Raw genomic sequence first — 20,294 nt, 5'->3', positions numbered from 1 at the left:
ACAGAAACTGTATTGCCCAAAGCTTTGTGTTTTGACAACAACGAAAAATCACTAACACTGAATATATCATACAGCCCTCCCTTTGCTTCCATGCCCCCCCACCAGTCTTTACAGAGTTAGTACGTGTTTGCATACAGAGCACTGGAAGGAGGAAGTGAGGTAGTAATGCAGGGTAGGAGGTGGGAGAAACAAGCATTGAAACTTTGAAAAAAGAGTGGCAATAATCCAGAGACTGATCTAAATTCATAATGGAATGTTGAAGGCTCTAGGTCTCATTGAATGTGCAGCTGCGGGTGAAACTTACACACAGATGTCTTCTGGTTTGTGTCTTTGCTTGGCATCAATTTCACTCCCCGGGACTTCATTTCCATCTGCTTTTTGACTGAAAAGGAAAGTCAAGAAAACAGATTAGCAAGAAGGAGGAGCCCAAAAGAAAACTATTTGATGTAACCCATATTAAATCCTTGAAAAGGGGCTGTGTCTGGGAAATCCAATTCACAAACCCAGGATTGCATATGCATGCCGGCATAAGTCTGCTTCAGTTACATTCTTCCAGTGTTTGAGTCCTGATGCATCCCTGTTGCAGAACAACTTCAGCTTGCACACATCTTTCCCTGCATGTTCTATTACATCTAAACTGTGCATCCTGTGAAGAAACTAGATTCTCTCCAAACCAGAACAGGAAACTGTGAATTGACTGAACCATGTATCTGGTTTTCCATGAACCAAGAAGTCAGGGAGGGAACTGGAAATTAGGAGGAGGAGGAAGACCAAGGAGACAGAGGTGCAACTGTCATAGCCAAACTATAGCTTGACAGTGGCACGTGAATCAGGCCATAGAAATAGAATTGGATTTCAAAACTATAAAGTATTAATTCATAGCAGGCCAGGGCTTGAAACCAAAGACACCTGAAGCATCAAAAGTCCACAAAAGTTCAGTTTGGCCCGGGTGTATATGTGTGTGAACCCTGCATAGCTCATGTTCAAGGGTCGTGTAATCCATTCCCTAGAATTCCCTTGTGCTTTGTGATCCCTTAGTTTTTGAGGACCAAAGTAGACATTGGGCTGACCCAACCAAAGCTTCTACAGATGAAAAAGAAAGGAGGGTTCCCTTCTGACATGCTGGGGATCACAGCATCCACATATACAAACACACACACACAGAGGATCCAATTCAGGAGATATGCTGTAAATGAACAATCTCCCCATGTTTTGTTTCTGGAAACGGTAACTGTTAGGAGCTCCAATCATGGGGAGGCATTTTTTCCCTCTTTCCTACTCAGAATCATACAAAACCCATGCTGGAAAATATACAAGGCCCCTTTATTTTTGACCAACAAAGTGAAGGAAGCCTGGGGGGAGTGATTTTGAACAAACCACAGAAAAGAAAAGGACTGTCAAACATATTTTTTTCCAATTGCAGTTTCTGATGCAGTTTCCCCCTTTCAGTTAGAAAACAGATCTTTGCTGTTCACACCTCTCCTGCATAAAGTCTTGCTTGACTCTCACATTTTTTGTATTCTCCCAATATCAAACACTGATTGTCCAACATAAACCTCAGTTTCTTTTTCAAAGTAACTAAATAAATTGTCTCGAATGAACAAAGGGATAGCTTCCTAGAAAGTTATCTTTTAAAGTACTGTACTCAACATATAAATGCTGGGCTTCTTATGCCTAGCAAAATGGGTTTCATCAAGCTGACAGGATTAGGGGCCCCTGACATTTCCCTAATAAGGAAGGAAATTACAACATTAATCTTTACTTGTCTGTCTTTTCCCAAAAAGGCATGATTCATCCAAGTGTGTTTTAATGGCAAAGTGGCACTTGTGACTCTGATTTTTTTTTTTTGTTTAAACTCAGCAGTAACTAAGCTACAGGGCATTTGTTCAAGTGTACATTATGACTAAATTGGTATAGGGATTACATTTTAAAGATGAGTCATAAACATACACCCATGTGCTACATTTATAACCCATGAAAGTGTACCCACTGAGTTGACATGATGTCTCTTTGTCTTCCTGACATGGCCTGAGTTAGCCTGCCAAGCTCTGGAATACTCCAGACAAATCAGAGAGACATATGGAAAAGCAGTTATCACCAGTTCTATCTTGCTTCTGTCCAGAAAAGTCTTTGGAGTCAAGTTGCACGTTTCCTTATTACCTCTAAACTCATTCCTTGCAGCAGGGCTGGACAACAACATTTCAAATCCCAAGGCACCAGAGCCAATTCCAGGTGGAGGGATAATGTCTCAAGACAACAAAGCATCTTGAATTTTACTAGCCCTGCATTTAAGGTTCTCTGGGTTCTACATCGAATCAAACCAGAAGTCTCTTTAGAAGTTACAATGGCTAAATTGATGCTATTATATTTTGGCTACATCATGAGAAGACAAGAGTCACTGGAAAAGATAATAATGTTTGGAAAAGGTGGTCAGTAGGAAAAGAGAAAGACCCAACACAAGATGGATTGACTCAATAAAGGCTGCCATGGCCTTCAGTTGGCATGTCCTGAACAAGGCTGGCAATGATAGGTTGTTTTGGGGTCATATGGGTTGCCAGCTTCCAGGTGGGGCCTGGAGATTCTTTCCTCCTAATTACAACCAATCTCCAGAAAAACAGAGAAGAGATCCCCTGGGGGAAAATGGTAACTCTGGACGGTAGACTCTTTGACATTAAATCACACTGAGGTCCCTCCCCTTCTGAAATCCTGCACTCTTTTGGTTCCACCCCCAAATCTCAAGGCATTTCCCAACCTGGAGTTAGCCAACCCTTGAGATCATTAATTCATAACATTGTGGTAAGTTTCTAAAAGGCCTAGGTGAGAATGTTTGCAAACTTAGACCCGCAAATACCTTGGTACTGTGCACTGAACCCTTTTTGCCGGTGGTTTCCATCTGATGTGAAGTGAAGTCGAAGCCAGTTTTTGCTGCTGATTACTGGGGCGGGAAGGTTGGTTCCTGTAAACCTGCAAAAAAAAAAAATAATGTGGTGAAAATCAAAGGCCAGCTTTTTTTGTTTGGTTGGTTTGAAAGAAAGGCTGCTTTTTTTGTGGTCATTTTCCAGAAACTGTGATGTGGAAGATCAAGAATGCTCACCATAGCCCTTTAAGTGGTGCTCCATAGCATAAATATAATTTCATGATTTCAGAAGATAATCAGCAACTTCCCATGCTTTCAACATTGATCAGCCTTCCTCTTGAGCCTTAAGAGCAGACTTACCCCAAGAAATTAAGCAAATAAGCTTAGCACAATCATTACTGTTTAACCATTACTATTAAGTCTCTTCTACATAAAAACCAAATGGACTGCATCATAAAACACAGTACAAATATACAGTGATGTTTAAGAAATCTGTATAAATATATTACTTTGTTTAGTTCATCTTCATCCATAACTCTCCTGACTGCAGTCTCACCAGAGAGAACAACTCTCCCTCTCTAGCTGGGCATTTGATTTCCTTCCTTCCAGGTTTCACCTCTCTGGTCTCCACTGGGCAATTTCTTCCTCCAAAACTGCTGCCCATCCAGTCAGAGGGACAGAAGGAATCCTGGGAAATAGAGCTCCTGTAGCTACTTTAATCCAGGCTTCCTCAGTAGGACTCACTAGGCCTAGGATCATGATAATGCTTTTTTATTATTATTATTAGTGAGCCCTGGAATCTGGCACCCAAATTAGCTAAGCGCCCTGGAGAACATGTGGAGTGGGATCTGAAAAGGGGAGCTGTTCCTTGATTGAATTAATTGTTTTTTGGAGTTTGTCAGGGGAGTGGTCTCTCCTGTTTTTATTTTTTTTTTCCTGCCATGAAGGATGACAGAGGGGAATTATGCTAAAAGTGGAAGAACAAGGACTGGTTTGATGAGAACAATCAAGAGATCCAAGAATTACTGGCAAAAAAGAGATCTGCCTACCAAGCACATCTTGCTCAGCCCTCCTGTCCTGGGAAAAAAGCAACCTTCCGCGCTGCATGTAGCAACCTCCAGCACAAGCTTCGAGACATTCAGAACGAGTGGTGGACCAAGCTTGCAGAGAGAACCCAGCTGTGTGCAGACACTGGTGATTTAAGAGGGTTCTACAAAGCCCTGAAGGCAGTATATGGTCCATCATATCAGGCTCAGAGTCCCTTGCATAGTGCAGACGGCCAAGTGCTCCTCACAGACAAGGCATCCATACTGAACCGGTGGTCGGAGTATTTTCAGGTTCTCTTCAGTGCCAACCGCGTAGTTCAAGATTCAGCAATCCACCTCACCCCACTTCAACCGGTGAAAACAGAGTTGGATGAGATCCCCACCCTAGAAGAGACTGTTAAAGCCATCAAGCAACTGAAAAGTGGCAAGGCAGCAGGAGTTGATGGAATCCCACCAGAGATCTGGAAGCATGGGGGCACAGTACTACATAGCTCACTTCACAAAGTACTTGTCACCTGCTGGGAACAAGGCAAATTACCACAGGACTTTCGCGATGCAATCATCATCACCCTATACAAGAACAAAGGGGAAAAGTCAGACTGCTCCAACTACCGGGGGATAACCCTGCTCTCCATCGCAGGCAAAATCCTTGCCAGAATACTCCTGAACAGACTGGTGCCCACCATTGCAGAAGAACTCCTCCCAGAGAGCCAGTGTGGCTTCAGAGCTAACAGGAGCACCACCGACATGGTATTTGTTCTCAGGCAGCTCCAAGAGAAATGCAGGGAACAGAACAAGGCTCTGTATGTGACTTTTGTCGACCTTACCAAAGCTTTCGATACCGTTAGCAGGAAAGGCCTGTGGCAAATCTTGGAACGTTTAGGATGTCCCCCAAGGTTCCTCAGCATGATCATCCAGCTACACGAAGACCAGCGAGGCCAAGTCAGACACTGCAACGACCTCTCGGAGCCCTTCCCAATAGGCACAGGTGTAAAGCAAGGCTGCATTCTCGCGCCAACTCTCTTTACGATCTTCTTTAGCATGATGCTTCAAAGAGCCGCAGTAGATCTAGATGAGGACGATGGTGTCTACATCCGCTATCGCACCGATGGCAGCCTGTTCAACCTGAGGCGACTAAAGGCACACTCCAGGACAATGGAAAAACTCATCCGAGAGCTACTGTTTGCTGATGATGCTGCACTCGTCTCCCACTCGGTATCAGCTCTGCAGCATATGACGTCCTGCTTTGCAGAGGCTGCCAAGCTATTCGGACTAGAAGTTAGTCTGAAGAAGACAGAAGTTCTCCACCAGCCTGCACCCCAGGAAGATTATCACCCTCCCTGCATCACTGTGGGTGAATCAGTTCTGAAGACAGTCCAGCAGTTCAGCTACCTGGGGTGCATCATCTCCTCAGATGCCAAGATCGACAAGGAGATTGACAACAGGCTGGCAAAGGCAAACCGTGCATTTGGCCGACTGCACAAAAGAGTGTGGAGCAACAAGCATCTGAAAAAAGGCACAAAGATCAATGTTTACAAAGCGGTTGTGATGACAACCCTCATCTATGGCTCCGAATCGTGGGTTTTATACCGTCATCACCTGCGACTCCTTGAGCACTTTCATCAGCGCTGCCTTCGCACCATCCTCAACATCCACTGGAGTGACTTTGTGACCAACACTGAAGTCCTCAAGCGGGCGGAGGTTACAAGCATCGAGGCACTGCTGTTGAAGACGCAGCTGCGCTGGGCAGGGCATATTTCTAGGATGGAAAACCACCGCCTTCCCAAGATTGCCCTGTATGGCGAACTCTCCATCGGCCATCGAAATAGAGGGGCACCAAAGAAGAGGTACAAGGACTCCTTGAAGAAATCCCTTAGCACCTGTCACATCAACCATCACCAGTGGTCTGACCTAGCCTCAGATCGCAAAGCATGGAGGCACACCATCCACCAGGCTGTCTCTTCCTTTGAGAACGCACGCATAGCTGGTCTTGAGGACAAAAGGAGATTGAGGAAGAATCGCACTGCTACAGGACCAACCCTAAATCAGACTTTTCCCTGCAGCCGCTGTGGCCGGACCTGCCTGTCCCGCATTGGTCTTGTCAGCCACCAGCGAGCCTGCAGCAGACGTGGACTATTGCACCCTTCTTAAATCTTCGTTCGCGAAGCCAAGCCGAGAGAGAGAGGTTGCATGTGTACTGTGCATTGTGTTAAGGGGCATTGTGCAACTAACAAAGACCAGGTACATTGTAAATACCTAGTTAGTAACTGTCCCTTTGTTTATTTTGCTTAGCACGCCAAGTTCTGTTCTGGTAATGCCTGGAGTTTGTGCCTTATAAAGTTGTTTAATTAGAGAGGATTTGCACAAGTCCTTACCCAGCTGCCTTGGCTACTGGACATGCTACCGTGATACACCCCCGTGGACTTTGCTTTCAGTGGCCCATGAGAGATAGATGGGGGTATGGATTTTAACAAGGTGGTTGCAGTGACAGTCAAAGAGAGGGCAAGGCAATGGCTAGTCTTGCCCCAGGGTTGCCAGGTCTGACTCAAGAAACAGCTGAGGATTTTGGGGATGGAGCGAGGAGACATTGGGGGTGGAGCCAGGAGCAAGGGTGTGACATGATTAACTCTGAAGTGAGTTCTGGCCATCACCTGTAAAGGGACTGCACACATTTTAAATGCCTTCCCTCCATTTGGAAATAATGAAGGACTGGGGCACTTTGCGGGGGGGCGGGCTTTGGTCCAATCTTTTTGAAACTTAGAGGGTATTTTGAGGAGAGGCACAAGATGCTATGCTGAAAATTTGGTGCCTCTAGCTTTAAAAACAGCCCCCCCCCCCGAACCCCAGATAACCATGGATCAATTCTGCATTATACCCTATGGGGATTGGTCTCCATAGGGTATATAATGGAGTGCCCAGCAGACATTTCCCTCCCCCCCCCATGCTTTCTGATAACCCTGAAGCAGGGGGAGGGCCTCCAAACTGGGAGATCCCCTGGCCCCAACTGGGGATTGGCAACCCTACTTGTCGCACAGGGTAATGGCACAACAACTGCTTTAAACCTTTTACAGAGCTACAATGCCCACAGTCCAGTCACTGGGAGCCACAACAGTTAAAACAGGCCACAAACAGGTTAATGTTTGTAGCAGAGGCAGAATTTAAAGTGAACCCAGGATGCAGAAACCAAGCTGCTTTGGTAGTGTGATTTTGCTTTCTTTCTTCGCTGAGCAAGAAAATCTCTTCAGAGAGGGACATAGAACAGCAGTCAAACATTCACCACAGATAATTTGGGAGCCCTAAACTGGTGGTGGAAATCTCCATATGACATTAACTATCCCATTAGCGACCCAATTAAATAAGCAACCACTCCAATCTGCAGACATTTATTCGATGCTATGCTATGGCTTTTTAAAAAAATGTTATTAAATAGCAGGCAATAATTAGCAACCAAAATTAATAATAGCTCAATGGCTAAAGTCATCATACATTCTGCCAGAAACAAATGTTTACCTAATACTCATGGGCACCCTTGGAAATTGAGGTATATCAGAACAAAATTAACACCCTTAACTAGAACAGAGCAAACAACATTGACATTACAAAATGCACTTACTTTTAACAAAGTCCATTTCAGACATTTTATTAGAGGCAGTGTTATATTAGTATTAGGGCTACTGGTGTTCTACAAACAACACTGTTTTCAAAGAATGAAGGTTTTTGTTATATCAACAATGAGGAGAAGGTATCTGTTCTGCCTTTAAGAAATACTAGACAGATTATGCAAATAGGAAGAGAAAGCGTCATTCTTCTTATCTGGGATCAAGGAGGCCAAATTGGACAGACGGAGCACTTTTACAAGCCTGGTTCCTTTCCTTCAGCTTAGTTCCCAACCTTGTCAACTGAAAACCAAAACCTGCACTCTACAGCCACTGTTTGGTGGCAGCTAGCACTGTTATGGGGAGTGGAATTTATTTTTCCAAAGTCTTATTTTACACATATCCATTGATTTATCTTTTCCTTGTTTTCGCTTTCAAAGAAGGAAATTTATTTTTTTCATTTCTCTTGGATTTCTCTTTGTAGTTTTCTGTTACATCACATGGTGGTGCTCTATGCATACTTTTGTAACTTCAGCTCTTGCTGGGTTTTGTAAATTTTGAAAATATTTAAGAATTTGCTGAGAAATACAGAAATTACAAGAAGATGTACATATATCTGTTAATCAATGGCCTAGAGACCACACAAAAAAAAATCAAACTCAAAACGACTATCTTGCAGTGCTCTTTGAAAGGATAATAGTAAATGCATATGATGGAGTCAATAAACAGAAAAGAAACGTGGACCAGCATAAAATAAAATACAGAACAATACATCATGTATTGCAATCACTCTGGTTATTCATCAGAGAATAAAAAGAGAAAGGGGTGGGGATATGTGATGAGAATTAAAGGTAGAACATGCTGGAGTAACTGGGATTATTAGGCGTGATGTAATTGGAGGAGACATAGTTCAGCAAAGGCAGCCACTTTTCTGAGAAGTTAGTACTTTTAGGATAAATTTCCGACAGTTGAAGGTGATCTGTAATTTTCTCCATAATGAAGTGTTCCAATATCTTAGTAAACCAAGATATTCTTGTGGATGCTGAAGAAACCTTCCAATACAAAGCAATTGGCAGCCACTAGAAGGCTGATAAGTTCATGGAAAATTTTGGGAACTTGTACACCATCCCAGTTATTAAAGAAAATCAGTTCAGGTGAGAGAGGGATGGAATAAGATGTGATATTTTTAATTTGCTGAAGAACATCCATCCAGAATCTCTCAGTTTTGGGGCACTCCCACCAGCAATGGGCATAAGAACCTTGGGCTCCACAATTCTTACAACAAAGAGGCAAGGTCAAGGAGAAGTAAGAAGCAATTTTCAAAGGTGTTGTATGCCATCGGTTAATAATTTTGAAGGACTGCAATTTAGTATGGAGTACTGGGGAAGTGAAAAGGGAAGAGGTGTGAATATCAGACCATTGTTCAGTTGTTAGATCAATATTGCAGTCTTGATGTCATTTTTCTTGATAGTTCAGTGTTTTGCTACTGTCAAGGTGGATAAGCGCGTCATAGATTGAAGAAATTCATCCCCTGTGATTACTGTCTGATGATGCGAGAAGTTTCTCAAATGCAGTCACTGGTCTATCTAGGATGTTAGGGAGATTTATGTTCGATACAGCATGATTCAGTTGTAAGCAGAAAAAACCAAGGGATGGATGAGGCAATCTTTTGCTCCAATGCAAATTTTGAGAGCAAACTTGTATGGGAGGAAATATCGATCAAGCGAGTGTCCCCTGAAATCATCACTTCCCCCAGTGTCTTTCTATCTAGATGTGTAATTTATGCCAAATACTACCAGCCTATATGCAGTTTTTGATCTAATCTGAAAATCCTGTAATTATGGTATTGTTTTGTTTGGACGTGGTTTATTTAATGTTGTTGTAAAGTTTTTAATGTTGTAAGCCATCCTGAGCCCACTTGCAGTATAGGGCGGGTATAAGTTGGAAAATTAAATTAAATCAGGCGGGTGACATTTGAGGTCCAAGATTGGAAATTGAAATTGTCATTCTCAGGTGGGAACAATGTTGGTGCAAGAATGAGGAGTCGTGAGAATAATCTGGAGTCATGCCCATGTTTTGAAGATGGATGAGAGGAATGGATTGTTTTGAATTGGGGCAATCTGATTTGGGAGGACATCCAAACAGAGTATTGGATGGATAGAGGTGAAAGTAATGGTTGGAATTGTTTCGCCCAAGGAGCCCAATCACCAGCATGTGCCATTTTCATTATGTTTACCAGTAGTGTTGTCTTGTGATAGACAGTAATGTCAGGATAATTCAGTCCTCTCATGTCTTTTCATCACCTTATTGTCTGGAATCCAATTCATGCCTTTTTGTTTTGCCAAAGAAAGGAATTAAAGGACGATTGCCATTTATGAAGCAGCAATGATGGCAAATCTAGAGGGATTGTATGGAAGTAGTTTGGGGAAAGCAAAGGATTTCAGTAGATGCAGTAGATGCAAAAGATAATGTAAATTTGTCCCACTTAAGGAGATCAGATTGTATCTCTTTGCTTTTTTTTTAATGATTAAGTTCCACAAGATTCTTCAAATTATGGGGAAGCTGGATACCCAGATATGGCAAAGATATCTTAGACCACTGAAAAGGATAATGATGATGTAGAGCCAATTTGGACTTAGCAGGTACATTTAATGGAAGAATGCATGATTTAGATAGGTTTACCTTCAAACTTGAGATAGAACCAAAAGATGTGAGAGGATTCTGAAGGTGAGGTAAGGAGATTTCTGCATTGTTGATATAGAACAGCATATCACTGGTGAATAAGCTCAACTTGAAAGTGTGTGAGCCTACTGTTACTCCTTGAATGGTCCAAGCAAGTGGCTTGAGGGCCAACGTGAAGAGAACAGGAGACAGGGACAGCCTTGTCTGGTCCCCCTATGAAGCATAAACTCATCTAAAGTTAAGTCATTGATTTTTATGTGCACTTTTAGGTGCTAGGTGCTAGCTCTGACAGCACTGATAAAATTGTTGCCAAACCCCATGCATTCAAGATGAGAAAGTAGATATGAAGTCTCAAATGAGTCAAAAGCTTTCTCTGAACACTGATGGTAGCAGAATAAGATTTTTCACTAGCTAAGATAATGTGGAAGGTTTTGTAGATGTTATCAGGGATCTCTCTGCCTGGCATGAAACTAGCCTGGTCCGGGTGGATATAATCTACTATTAGAGAATTTAGACGTCTGGCAACAGTGGGTGTAAAGATCTTATAGTCTTGATTTAGCAGTGATATTGGGCAGTAAGGAAGCTGGATTCATTAGGTCTTTGCCCAATTTGGGAAGAACTATCAAAGGATTATAGAGACTGAATTCCAGGTAGAAGGCAAGGTACTCAGGGCAAGGTACTCATTACACAAGCCAAGTCATTCAGTTTTTGCTTATACATGAGATTTTAACTTTGTTGGTCTTAAAGGGGTTACTGGACTCAAACTTGACTCTCACACTTGCTTTTTATTCCTTTATTCCTCAATTTGCTGCCATTTACATGTCCTAGCAAATGTGTTATTCCAATCTTGACTGTGTTTATTACTATGTTATTTTTGCATCTTCTCAATCAGCTCTTTCTGGAAACTAACTCATTCCTACCTGCATGTAATGTTTGAAGAAATCTGATTTACTGTGTAAATTTACTGTATTGCAATGTATCAGAGGAAGTGTGCTTGCACACAGAAGCTTACACTTTAAATATAAATTTGTCTTAGAAAACCATAGGAGGCCATGGAGGGAATGGGGGCAACCTCTTTGGGTGCCTGGGGGTTTCATTGCCCTGAATTTTGTAATGATTGTAATTCAGCAATCTCCTGTTCCAGTCTGTTTCTGAAATGATGTTGCAGTAAAACAGGCTGGTCAGCTTTGTGATTTTTTGCAGAAAACACCCCCCTAAGGTATGTAATTCAGAAAGATTCTCAGATTTGAACTAAGGTCCTGTGTGTGGCATTGTTAGTACCACAGTGGCACATAACACTGTTATGCTCCTTGCAAACAAGCACCCTTACCATAGTTGACTTTCCACTGCAGAGATTCTCTAGGACAATCTGACTGCGGCCTGTGTTTGCAAGTTTTCCCCATCATAAGAAACAATGAGGAATGGGGGCAACACTGGCCAATCTTTTTGAAATCTGGGGGCTCTCTGGGGAAAGGCTCCTGCAGCTACACTGCAAATTGGTGCCTCTCTCTCAAATTCTCCCCCTCCCTGTGAGATTTTGCTATTAATGGCCCATGCAGTATAATGGAGCTGAATAGCTGCCGAATAGATTTGGCAGTATTCGGGACTGCTGTATTTGGCAGCCAAATCAGATTAGAGAATCTGATCCGGCGGTATATGGAGCTGAATACAGCCAAATCAGTTGTTATTCGGGGTTGTATTCCATTTGGTTGAACCAAATGTGCACTCCTAGTATAAACTTTATCAATACGAGTGCAGACACAGCCAGATCTTTTATGCCTAACTGTACGTCCATTAATTTCTGAGAGGCATGATTCAATAAGAACACAAGAACCACCCTGACTGATCAGACCAGTGGCCCATCTAGTCTGGTTTCCTGTTTTACACAATAGCCACTCAATTGCCCCGGAGGTTTAATAAACAAGGCATAGTGGCTGAAAACACACCATGACTACAGACAGACTGCTCAGATAACAGGAGGAAAAAGAAAAGCCAACCAAAATGGACAGCTTAGCTACACCAGCCTCCTGATTGTTTATCCTGACAGAGACCTGGGTTATGAAATGGGCCCCAAGATTGGGGCAAAAGCACAACATATGGACACATTTCTCAAAACAATTGTTTCATCCGTTTCTTTTCAAGAAGTGGGGGTGGCGGCAGGGAGGAAGCACCAAATATTAACCCCAATTTGGTTTACAGTGTAAGATACTTCGGAGAAGTCAGTTCTTTCTCCTTCAAACTCAAAGGCTGCATTGAATTGATTTCCCCTCTCTACTGGAAATGAATCTGTACATATGTGGAGCTTCATTAATAGGATCTGACCCAAGGGAATAAGAATAATGTCAGGCTTTTTGTGTTTTTGAAAGGAGCTTTCCTATTAATTAGTCTAATTGCTTAGAAAGCCATCTCCAGCTGACATAAATCTGTATTTATCTCAGAACCCCATTCCAAACTGCTGGAGGAGAAATTAATACAGGATGCATAAGGAATAATTCTGGTTGTAACCACTATCTATTGATCTGTGCAGAAAATTACATATGTTGATTTCTAAAACAACAACACACACGCATCCATGCTAAGTCCATTTCTGTTTCTGCTGGCACATTGCTGGATCCAAGCAAACATTTTGAGGGCATAATTCAAAATTATTGGTTGCTGTTTATTTTATGTATTATTCCGAATTCCTCGTTGATAGGAATGTTCCTCAATGTATCCTTTCTGATCCAAGTTGTCCATGTTGGAGATAGATCCTCATATCCTTTTCACCTACTTTCCATTTGTATGCCTCAGATTTTTAAAGGATGGGAACATGTATTTGGGTAGTATTACTATGAAAGTATCAATTCTGATACATAACTATATATGAAATAAAAATGGAAGGATGCAGAATGGAATCATGTATGTAACAGAGCGAATACAGAGTACAATGAGCAAAACTCACCCAGCTTGGATTTATACAGTCTGTGAATTTGATTTGGGGCACAAGACCTCTGTGGTAGGAGCCTAAGATGCATGAAGCACCACCATCATACATTGACTATTGTTAACGATAATTAGAATAACAATACATTAAAATCCTACACCTTCCCAAAAGGGAGAGCTGATGCTATATCTCTGTAGGACAGACCTGCACTAGTGGGAACCAATACATGTAGCATATCAGCTGTGTATGGAGGTCTACTTGAAGGAAAGAGCAACAGTCTGGAAAACCAACCTTGCCCTGATTTCATCTAGAGACTTAGAAGGGAGGCTCAAGTCTTCCTGTACAAGAATGCTGAGGTCCCTGGAATGTGCTGCCCTTTCACCTCCTTCCTGGAATACACATTTGGGGTAGACAGCTAAAGTAAATATATGTTTCCTTGCTTTCTATACTTCTAGTAAATTATTATGTAGAGCAGAACGTATAAAATAAAATGATCACCACTGTCTCAGAAGGACGAGCAAGCAGCAGAGACAGACTGGTGTGAAGAACCTCAACCCTGAGTCATGTGACATTCCTACAAGTGGGGCAGCGAACAGGGACCCCTCTCACAAACATCTGGAACAGACCCCTTGAGTACATTCTGTCATTCTAAACGACCCCTTCATTTGTGAGTATGGGAGGACAGTTCTCGCAAACCCAGCAGAAACATTTGGGGGAGCTGCGGTTCCTCATTCAGAAGTACGGCGGGTCCATGACTTCTGGGCAACTTAAGACTCTCTTACAAGAGATCAGTAAGCAATGCCCCTGGTACCTGGAGGGAGATTCTCTTAAACTTCGGGACTGGGAGAAGATAGGGAAGACCTTTCACACAGAGCCCCGAGCTTTTGTTGAACTGCTTCAAGCCTGGCATAAATGCAGGTATGCAGTAGAGAAATTTATGACCATTTCTAACACAAGCCAGCTCTCCAAAGATTGTCCCCTAAAATGCACTGGTGTCCAACTTGTGCCCCCTGCCCCTTTTCCCCCTCCTCTTCTTCCTCCTCCACCAACAGATCCACCTGTGTGCCCACTATCTAACGCCCCGGGATGGATGGTCTGTGAAGTTTTGGAGAAAGAACTTGATCAGCCTAAATTGGAAAATGTCCCAGAGTTGGCAGAAATGTTGTCTATTTGCCCTGAACATTTGACAGGGGAAGAGTTGCCTGACCTTTTATCGGTATGCCCAGTAACCTATGCACAGAATGAGAATGAGCAACAGGTTGTTAACTGTACTGTGTTGCCCCACTCTGTTTTGAGTGAAATTCAAAAGGCTATCAGAGACATGGGCATAGGGGGAACCGATGTGTAGAGTCTTTTAGAAGGACTCGCTAATGGATACACTGTGATTCCTCAAGGTTAGAAAAATATGATTTCCAAAAGAAGATAGAACTGTAATTTGGTACTTGCTTTCAGCTGCTAGGACATTATATGCGCAGTTGTGGAAGCAAGAAAAAATACCAGAGAAATGGGATTGGATTATAAAAGTTATGATATGGAGTGAAATGGACAAATTAACAAGAATATTAAGAAACTATGATTTAGAAGTTTTTAAGACGGAGTGGAAAAAGTTTAGAGGATATATAGAAAAAGAGTGGAAAATAAAAGGACATTGGACAATTTTTGATAATGATTAAGTTTTAGAAAGAAGAAGAATACAAATTTTTGTTTTAATAGTTAAGGGTACCTTTAAATATTAGCATTTTAAGTAAATAACACCGGCGGGAGTCAAGTAATGGGGGGAGGGGTGGGTAGAAAGTAATATATGGGATAGATAAAAGAAGTTATTAAAGGGTCTCCCAAATCCCAAGGCATCAGGGTCTCCCAAATCCAATTCCCAATTTCAATCTCAGCCTCAAAAGGGAGATGGTGAAATTCACACACCCAGACAGCTCATGATGTCACATGGGGGGATGTGAAGCGTCTAACTAATCAAGCTCAGCAAACGTTGGAAGAGGCTGGACAAGAGCCATCTCCAGAGGACTTGGTGACTGCTGTATTTGCACAGCTAACAAACTTTGTTGTTTGTGCTTATGTATTTTGTCTCCTGTCAAGGCTATTAGTTTTGGAGATCGTCTTCAGTTTAATATTTGGGAATGCTTAGCTAACATTAACAATGTTTCACATTATTGTTTGACACAATACACTGATTTACATATGTTATTAGGAGTCTAATTCCTGTTTGCAAGGCTCCAGGAACTGATACAACTCTTGGTAAATATTTAAATGAATCCTAGATCTCTTATGCACCTTTACCCAATTAGAGCATTTCCACCATAAGCCATTGCACAGTTGCCTGCAAACAGGTGCCCCTTTGTGGAAATGTAATGCAACAATTAATGTAACCAGTAATTATGGCCACCACCTGGTTGGTTTTCCTCTTGCTTCCATTGAACTTTTAGTTATATTCCTGCTAATATATCTTTTTCTGTATGTTGTTTAAGTCACCTTGCTGTGGTTTTGCCTCATAAATCCTGGCTTATGGAACTCTCTGCCTCACGCGTTAGCAGAGAAACTATCCCCTTAGACTCTGCCTGTGATTCTTCTGATATGGCATTGTTATCTCAGGCTGACTGTGTCTTATGTACAAGAATATGTAAACCGTCAAGAGAAGAATATACCTTGCAAGCCAATAATACATATGTATTAGCAAAGCAATTGGAACGATACACCCCTTTAATACAATCAATTCCAGAGAGTGATGGTGAGGGGCCAAAATGTTCTTGATACCCCTTAAAAAACAGAAGAGGAAGGAACACCAACCTTGATCCGACTTCATCTATAGACTTAGAGGGCAGTTTTTAAAAATAAAAACAAAAAAGAGTGAGATGAAGGAAAGGGCAACGGTCTGGAAAACCAACCTTGCCCTGATTTCATCTAGAGACTTAGAAGGGAGGCTTAAGTCTTCCTGTACTTTGTCCTATGCAAGAATGCTGAGGGCCTTGGAATGTGCTGCCCTTCCACCTCCTTCCTGGAATACACATTTGGGGTAGACAGCTAAAGTAAACATATGTTTCCTTGCTTTGTATACTTCTAGTAAATGATTATGTAGAGCAGAATGTATAAAATAAAATGATCACCACTGTCTCAGAAGGACGAGCAAGCAGCAGAGACAGACTGGTGTGAAAAACCTCAACCCTGAGTCATGTGACATTCCTACATCTCCTAACAGTGCTTCTGGGATTGCGACATCAGTCAAATGCATGGGGAGAAAAATAGCCATTTTACAACTGCTGTGCCAGGTTTGTTTTGTGTGTTCCCAAATTGTACAGGTTTTTTCTAAACTGTTTTGAAAAACAGAGTGGGTAGCAATTAGGGTTGTCAGACCTCCTGTTATGGTGGGAAGCCTCACAAAGATCGTCTCTGTCGCCAACGCTGCTGTGAGCCTTTTCTAGGACCATCTCTCCTCTTTGTTTATGTCAGGCTCTGTAACTCTATCTTGCTGAAATTATAAAGTACTAACCAATGGACTCTACATACTAACATACAGCCTTTTGTTATATTGTAGCTAGCATGCATATCAAAGAAGGGACGTTTGAAGTGTTAACTTTGTTTAGGTGGTAAAAGAGCAAAGGAATGCAACCGTTAATAGACACTGCAGTCGGCCAGCATCTTCCCAGAGGCAGAGATAAGCGGAAGCTCTCGTGTGAAAGTTTGCACCTTCACTCCCTTTTGTTTTGAGAATAGGGGTTTTGTTTAGATATCGCTTTGATGTAGAATTCCATAAGACCAAGAGACTCCCATTCCCAGGTATTAGTCTCAACTTTTGTATCCTGCTATGAGTTTCAATGAATACTGCCTTGAGTCTCCATCGCCTGACAGTTATAGGTGAAGATATCAGCACAATTAAAAGAGGTGTCTTGATCTGACAGACAGACAGACTGACTGACTGACTCAGTTCTAGTGGGTTGGGGGAAGCTCCTTGGCTTTTCTGTCTAAACCTTGCCTATTTGGCCTGCTTCCCAAAGCTGCATGTTTAATATTATCTGGATCATAAATACTTTGCATGTGCTCACATTGTCACATGGGGACTTAAGACAACCAATTCTCAGCATGATGAACAATACCAACAGGAATGCCTCCAGCTGCATGTAAATTGATGACAATGCCAACACCGGCTCCCTGGCCAGCTACCATGCTGATGCTCACAACTACACAGGCACACAAAGAAACCTCTATCTTGTTGGTCTCTAAGGAGCTACTGGACTTAAAAAAACAACTATTTTGCCATTTTGAATTGTGAAAAAATAATGAACATGTTCCCCAAAGGTGTCAGGTTGTAAAAAAAAAAGGGGGGGGGCACTATATAAAAGGTAAGTTGGACATCTGGCTTAGGGATGTGTTTTCAGATATTCTTGGTTCAAACATGTATCTGAAAAAATACCTTATTGGTACTTTCTGGATACATTTTTGACACTTGCATACACCAGGAATTTTTCAGGATACAAAATAAAAATGACTCCTGAAAAATCCTGGAAATATTCAGAATTAGCTAAGAATATCTAGAGCCAGTTTTTACAGGCTGTCAGAACTGTTTCCCCCTTTTCCCTCACTGTGTTTCCCTGCTTCACAGGTTTGTTATTGATTCCCCAAGCTGCTTTGTGCTTGGCTGGATTCTGGTATTTTACATAAGGTTTTTCATTTTTTACCAGAACTAGTGCCAGGTTTTTTGGCACCCTAGGTGAGGGAGGGAGGGGAGAGGTTTGGTGGCGGGAATTGGGGGTTCACCAGCAGAAGGCCAGCTGGGGGTTACAGCACCTGTGAAAAAAGGAGGAAAGCAACACCAGGCCAGTCGGCAACCCCGCTGACCTCCCATTCATTCCAGACTGAAACTGTGACTGAGAGGGCAGCCGATCAGAAGAACAGGGAAGAAAACCACTTGCCCAGCCCTCTCATCTCCCATACTGTGAAAGCGAATCCAGCCTGCCCCACGCTCTTCTTCTTCTTCTCCTCCTCCTCTCTACCTCTTCTTCTTCTTGTGAAATGAAACCTTAAAGACCAAAAGAGCCAGAGCAGCCCAAAGCCTGGATAGAAGACGTCCAGCTGCCAATCAGCATGAAGGGTGGGGCACCAGAAAGAGTGAGGTTTCGCAGTCAAGAAGGGTGTTTTTTATTTCCCGCTTGACTTGTCCTTAGCTGAGCCAATAGCAAGCTCCTTGAGGAAATGCGGAACACAGGTATCGTGTGCATGCACGCCTGTCAACCCACCAGGGAGCGAAAGCATGAAGGTGGTGTGCCAGATGTGCTTGCCCAATTCTTGTTCTTCAGCAAAGAATTTATGATGTTAAGACGTTGCTTTAAACCTCTGGTTTTCTCCAGAGCTAGTGTTATAGGAATGTTGTATGCTGGAAGTTGATAAGTGGAATACGTCTCTCAGATGAAGACATTTGAAACAGTATTACAAGCTTTACTGTTAGAGGCTTATGACCATTCACTATATAATAAACGTCTTTAAAGAAATGAAGTTTAAAGCAACGTCTTAACATCATAAATTCTTTGTTGAAAAACAAGAATTATCTGCAGTTGCAACATATTGGACACTGGCACTTTAATTAATGGTTTTCAAGGACTTCAGACTGGATATGGACTAACTGCAAGCACTTTTGAGTATTTATTCTTTGTACTTTATATCTTGCATTTGTGATAATATGCTGTTGTATGTAATGATATGTGAAAATGTGTGAAGTTGAAGTGTTTAATTATCTATTACACTTTTGAAGTATTTTTCACTAATTTTTCATTATTTTTCCACAATTTTTTGTTGTTGGTTGAGTCATTCTCTGTGGAACACTGAGTTTATTTTTTGGGCTGCAAGAGCTATGACTGACCCAAGGTACCCACCTTGGCTTCAAGTGAAAAGGGGCATAATCAAACATGGTTCTCCAGATTAGAGTCCATTGCTCCTAACCAATACACCATGCTGGTTTCCTCACTATTCTGGCTCCCCTGAGTACAGCAATCCACAGCAAACAAATAAATTATCAAAACTAAACTGCACCATTTCAAAGTGCCAGTATAATTCCTAATCAGCCAGCTGTGAACAAGAACCTACAGTCGTCCACATTTATCTAAATCAGGACAGGCCAAGCAATGCTCTCATTTAACCCATGTGTTCTGAACATAATCTCTCAGATTATGTTCACTCAAAGTTCCCACTCCTCTTCTAGATAGAACAGCTGTTTTCCACAGCTTTGGGACACAAATAACCTAAACACAATGGATGTATTCAGCTTATTCTGACTGTCAAAAAAAGATGTTTGGCATGAAAGCCCACGTGTCCATCCATACCTTGATCACTACTGTGGAGAGAGGCAAGGAGATGTGGCCAGACTGCTGCCTCAGCAAGAAAATCTCTTGAAGAAATGTATTTTATGGTTCTGCTGGCAAATGACTACTAATGCCTTTCCACCAACTGCAGGCTAGACCTCCAAAGGGCTAAAAGAATTGCTATGAAGCTGTAATGATAAGGAGATCTTTAATTACAGGTGTGGACAAACTGAATGGAAACAGCCGCTTGGCTCAAGCACCTGTTTTGGTGTGTCTGTGTCATTTTCCTGCCTTATTTCACAATGTATTGATAATTCTATAATGTGATAGGACACTGAAGGTAATAAGAAGCAGAGCTCCTGCCACTATGGGTCGTCTTTCTTTTCCTACAAGGGAATGTGATAAGATGTCCTTGCAGTATGTACCTCCTTGGTTTCTCCTGATTGCACAAAGTAAATTTGGCAAGCATAAGAAACAACCTACAAGAAGTCCAGTCTAGGTCCCAACTAGATGTTTGGGATTGCACTGCAGAAGAGAGTAAGAGTGCCTGCCCCCTGTGCCATTTTTATGAGCCCAAATTGTCTCATTTTACATACTGGAGTGGAGGGAAGATGCTACAAAGACAGACCAGTGGGAAACAAAATATAGTTGAAGGAGTACGCAAGGTACCTGAGAGAAATACATGGCCAATGCTGACATGAAGCAAAGAGTGAAATGTATCCGACCATGTAAGAGTCACTGTCATCAGACAGAGGCTCATGAGTGCTTTCTCCCCCACACTTCCACGCTCTCCAGCCTGCAGACCTGTTGGGAAGCTGGGGGCAGAAGGGAGTCTCTTGCCCTTTTCTGAATACGGTAACATGCTGCCCCCTTGGATTAAATTATCCC

General features: G+C 42.2%; 1 protein-coding gene across 2 annotated transcripts in view; it reads right to left on the bottom strand.

Annotated features, from left to right (window-relative positions):
* Positions 1 to 20,294, bottom strand: part of CSMD2 (CUB and Sushi multiple domains 2) — an 831,733-nt gene that overhangs the window by 347,212 nt on the left and 464,227 nt on the right. For both annotated transcript variants that reach the window (XM_060257873.1, XM_060257874.1), the window contains exons 6-7: positions 2,852 to 2,964; positions 305 to 382 (exon numbers count right to left, since the gene is read on the bottom strand). In XM_060257873.1, coding sequence (XP_060113856.1) covers positions 305 to 382; positions 2,852 to 2,964 — 191 coding nt within the window. The remainder of the gene's footprint in view (positions 1 to 304; positions 383 to 2,851; positions 2,965 to 20,294) is intronic.

The sequence above is a fragment of the Heteronotia binoei genome, chromosome 17, assembly GCF_032191835.1.
Source record: "Heteronotia binoei isolate CCM8104 ecotype False Entrance Well chromosome 17, APGP_CSIRO_Hbin_v1, whole genome shotgun sequence".
Taxonomy (NCBI): Eukaryota; Metazoa; Chordata; class Lepidosauria; order Squamata; family Gekkonidae; genus Heteronotia; species Heteronotia binoei.
The sequence above is the reverse complement of the archived record's forward strand: the minus strand, read 5'-3'. Positions and strand labels throughout refer to the sequence as shown.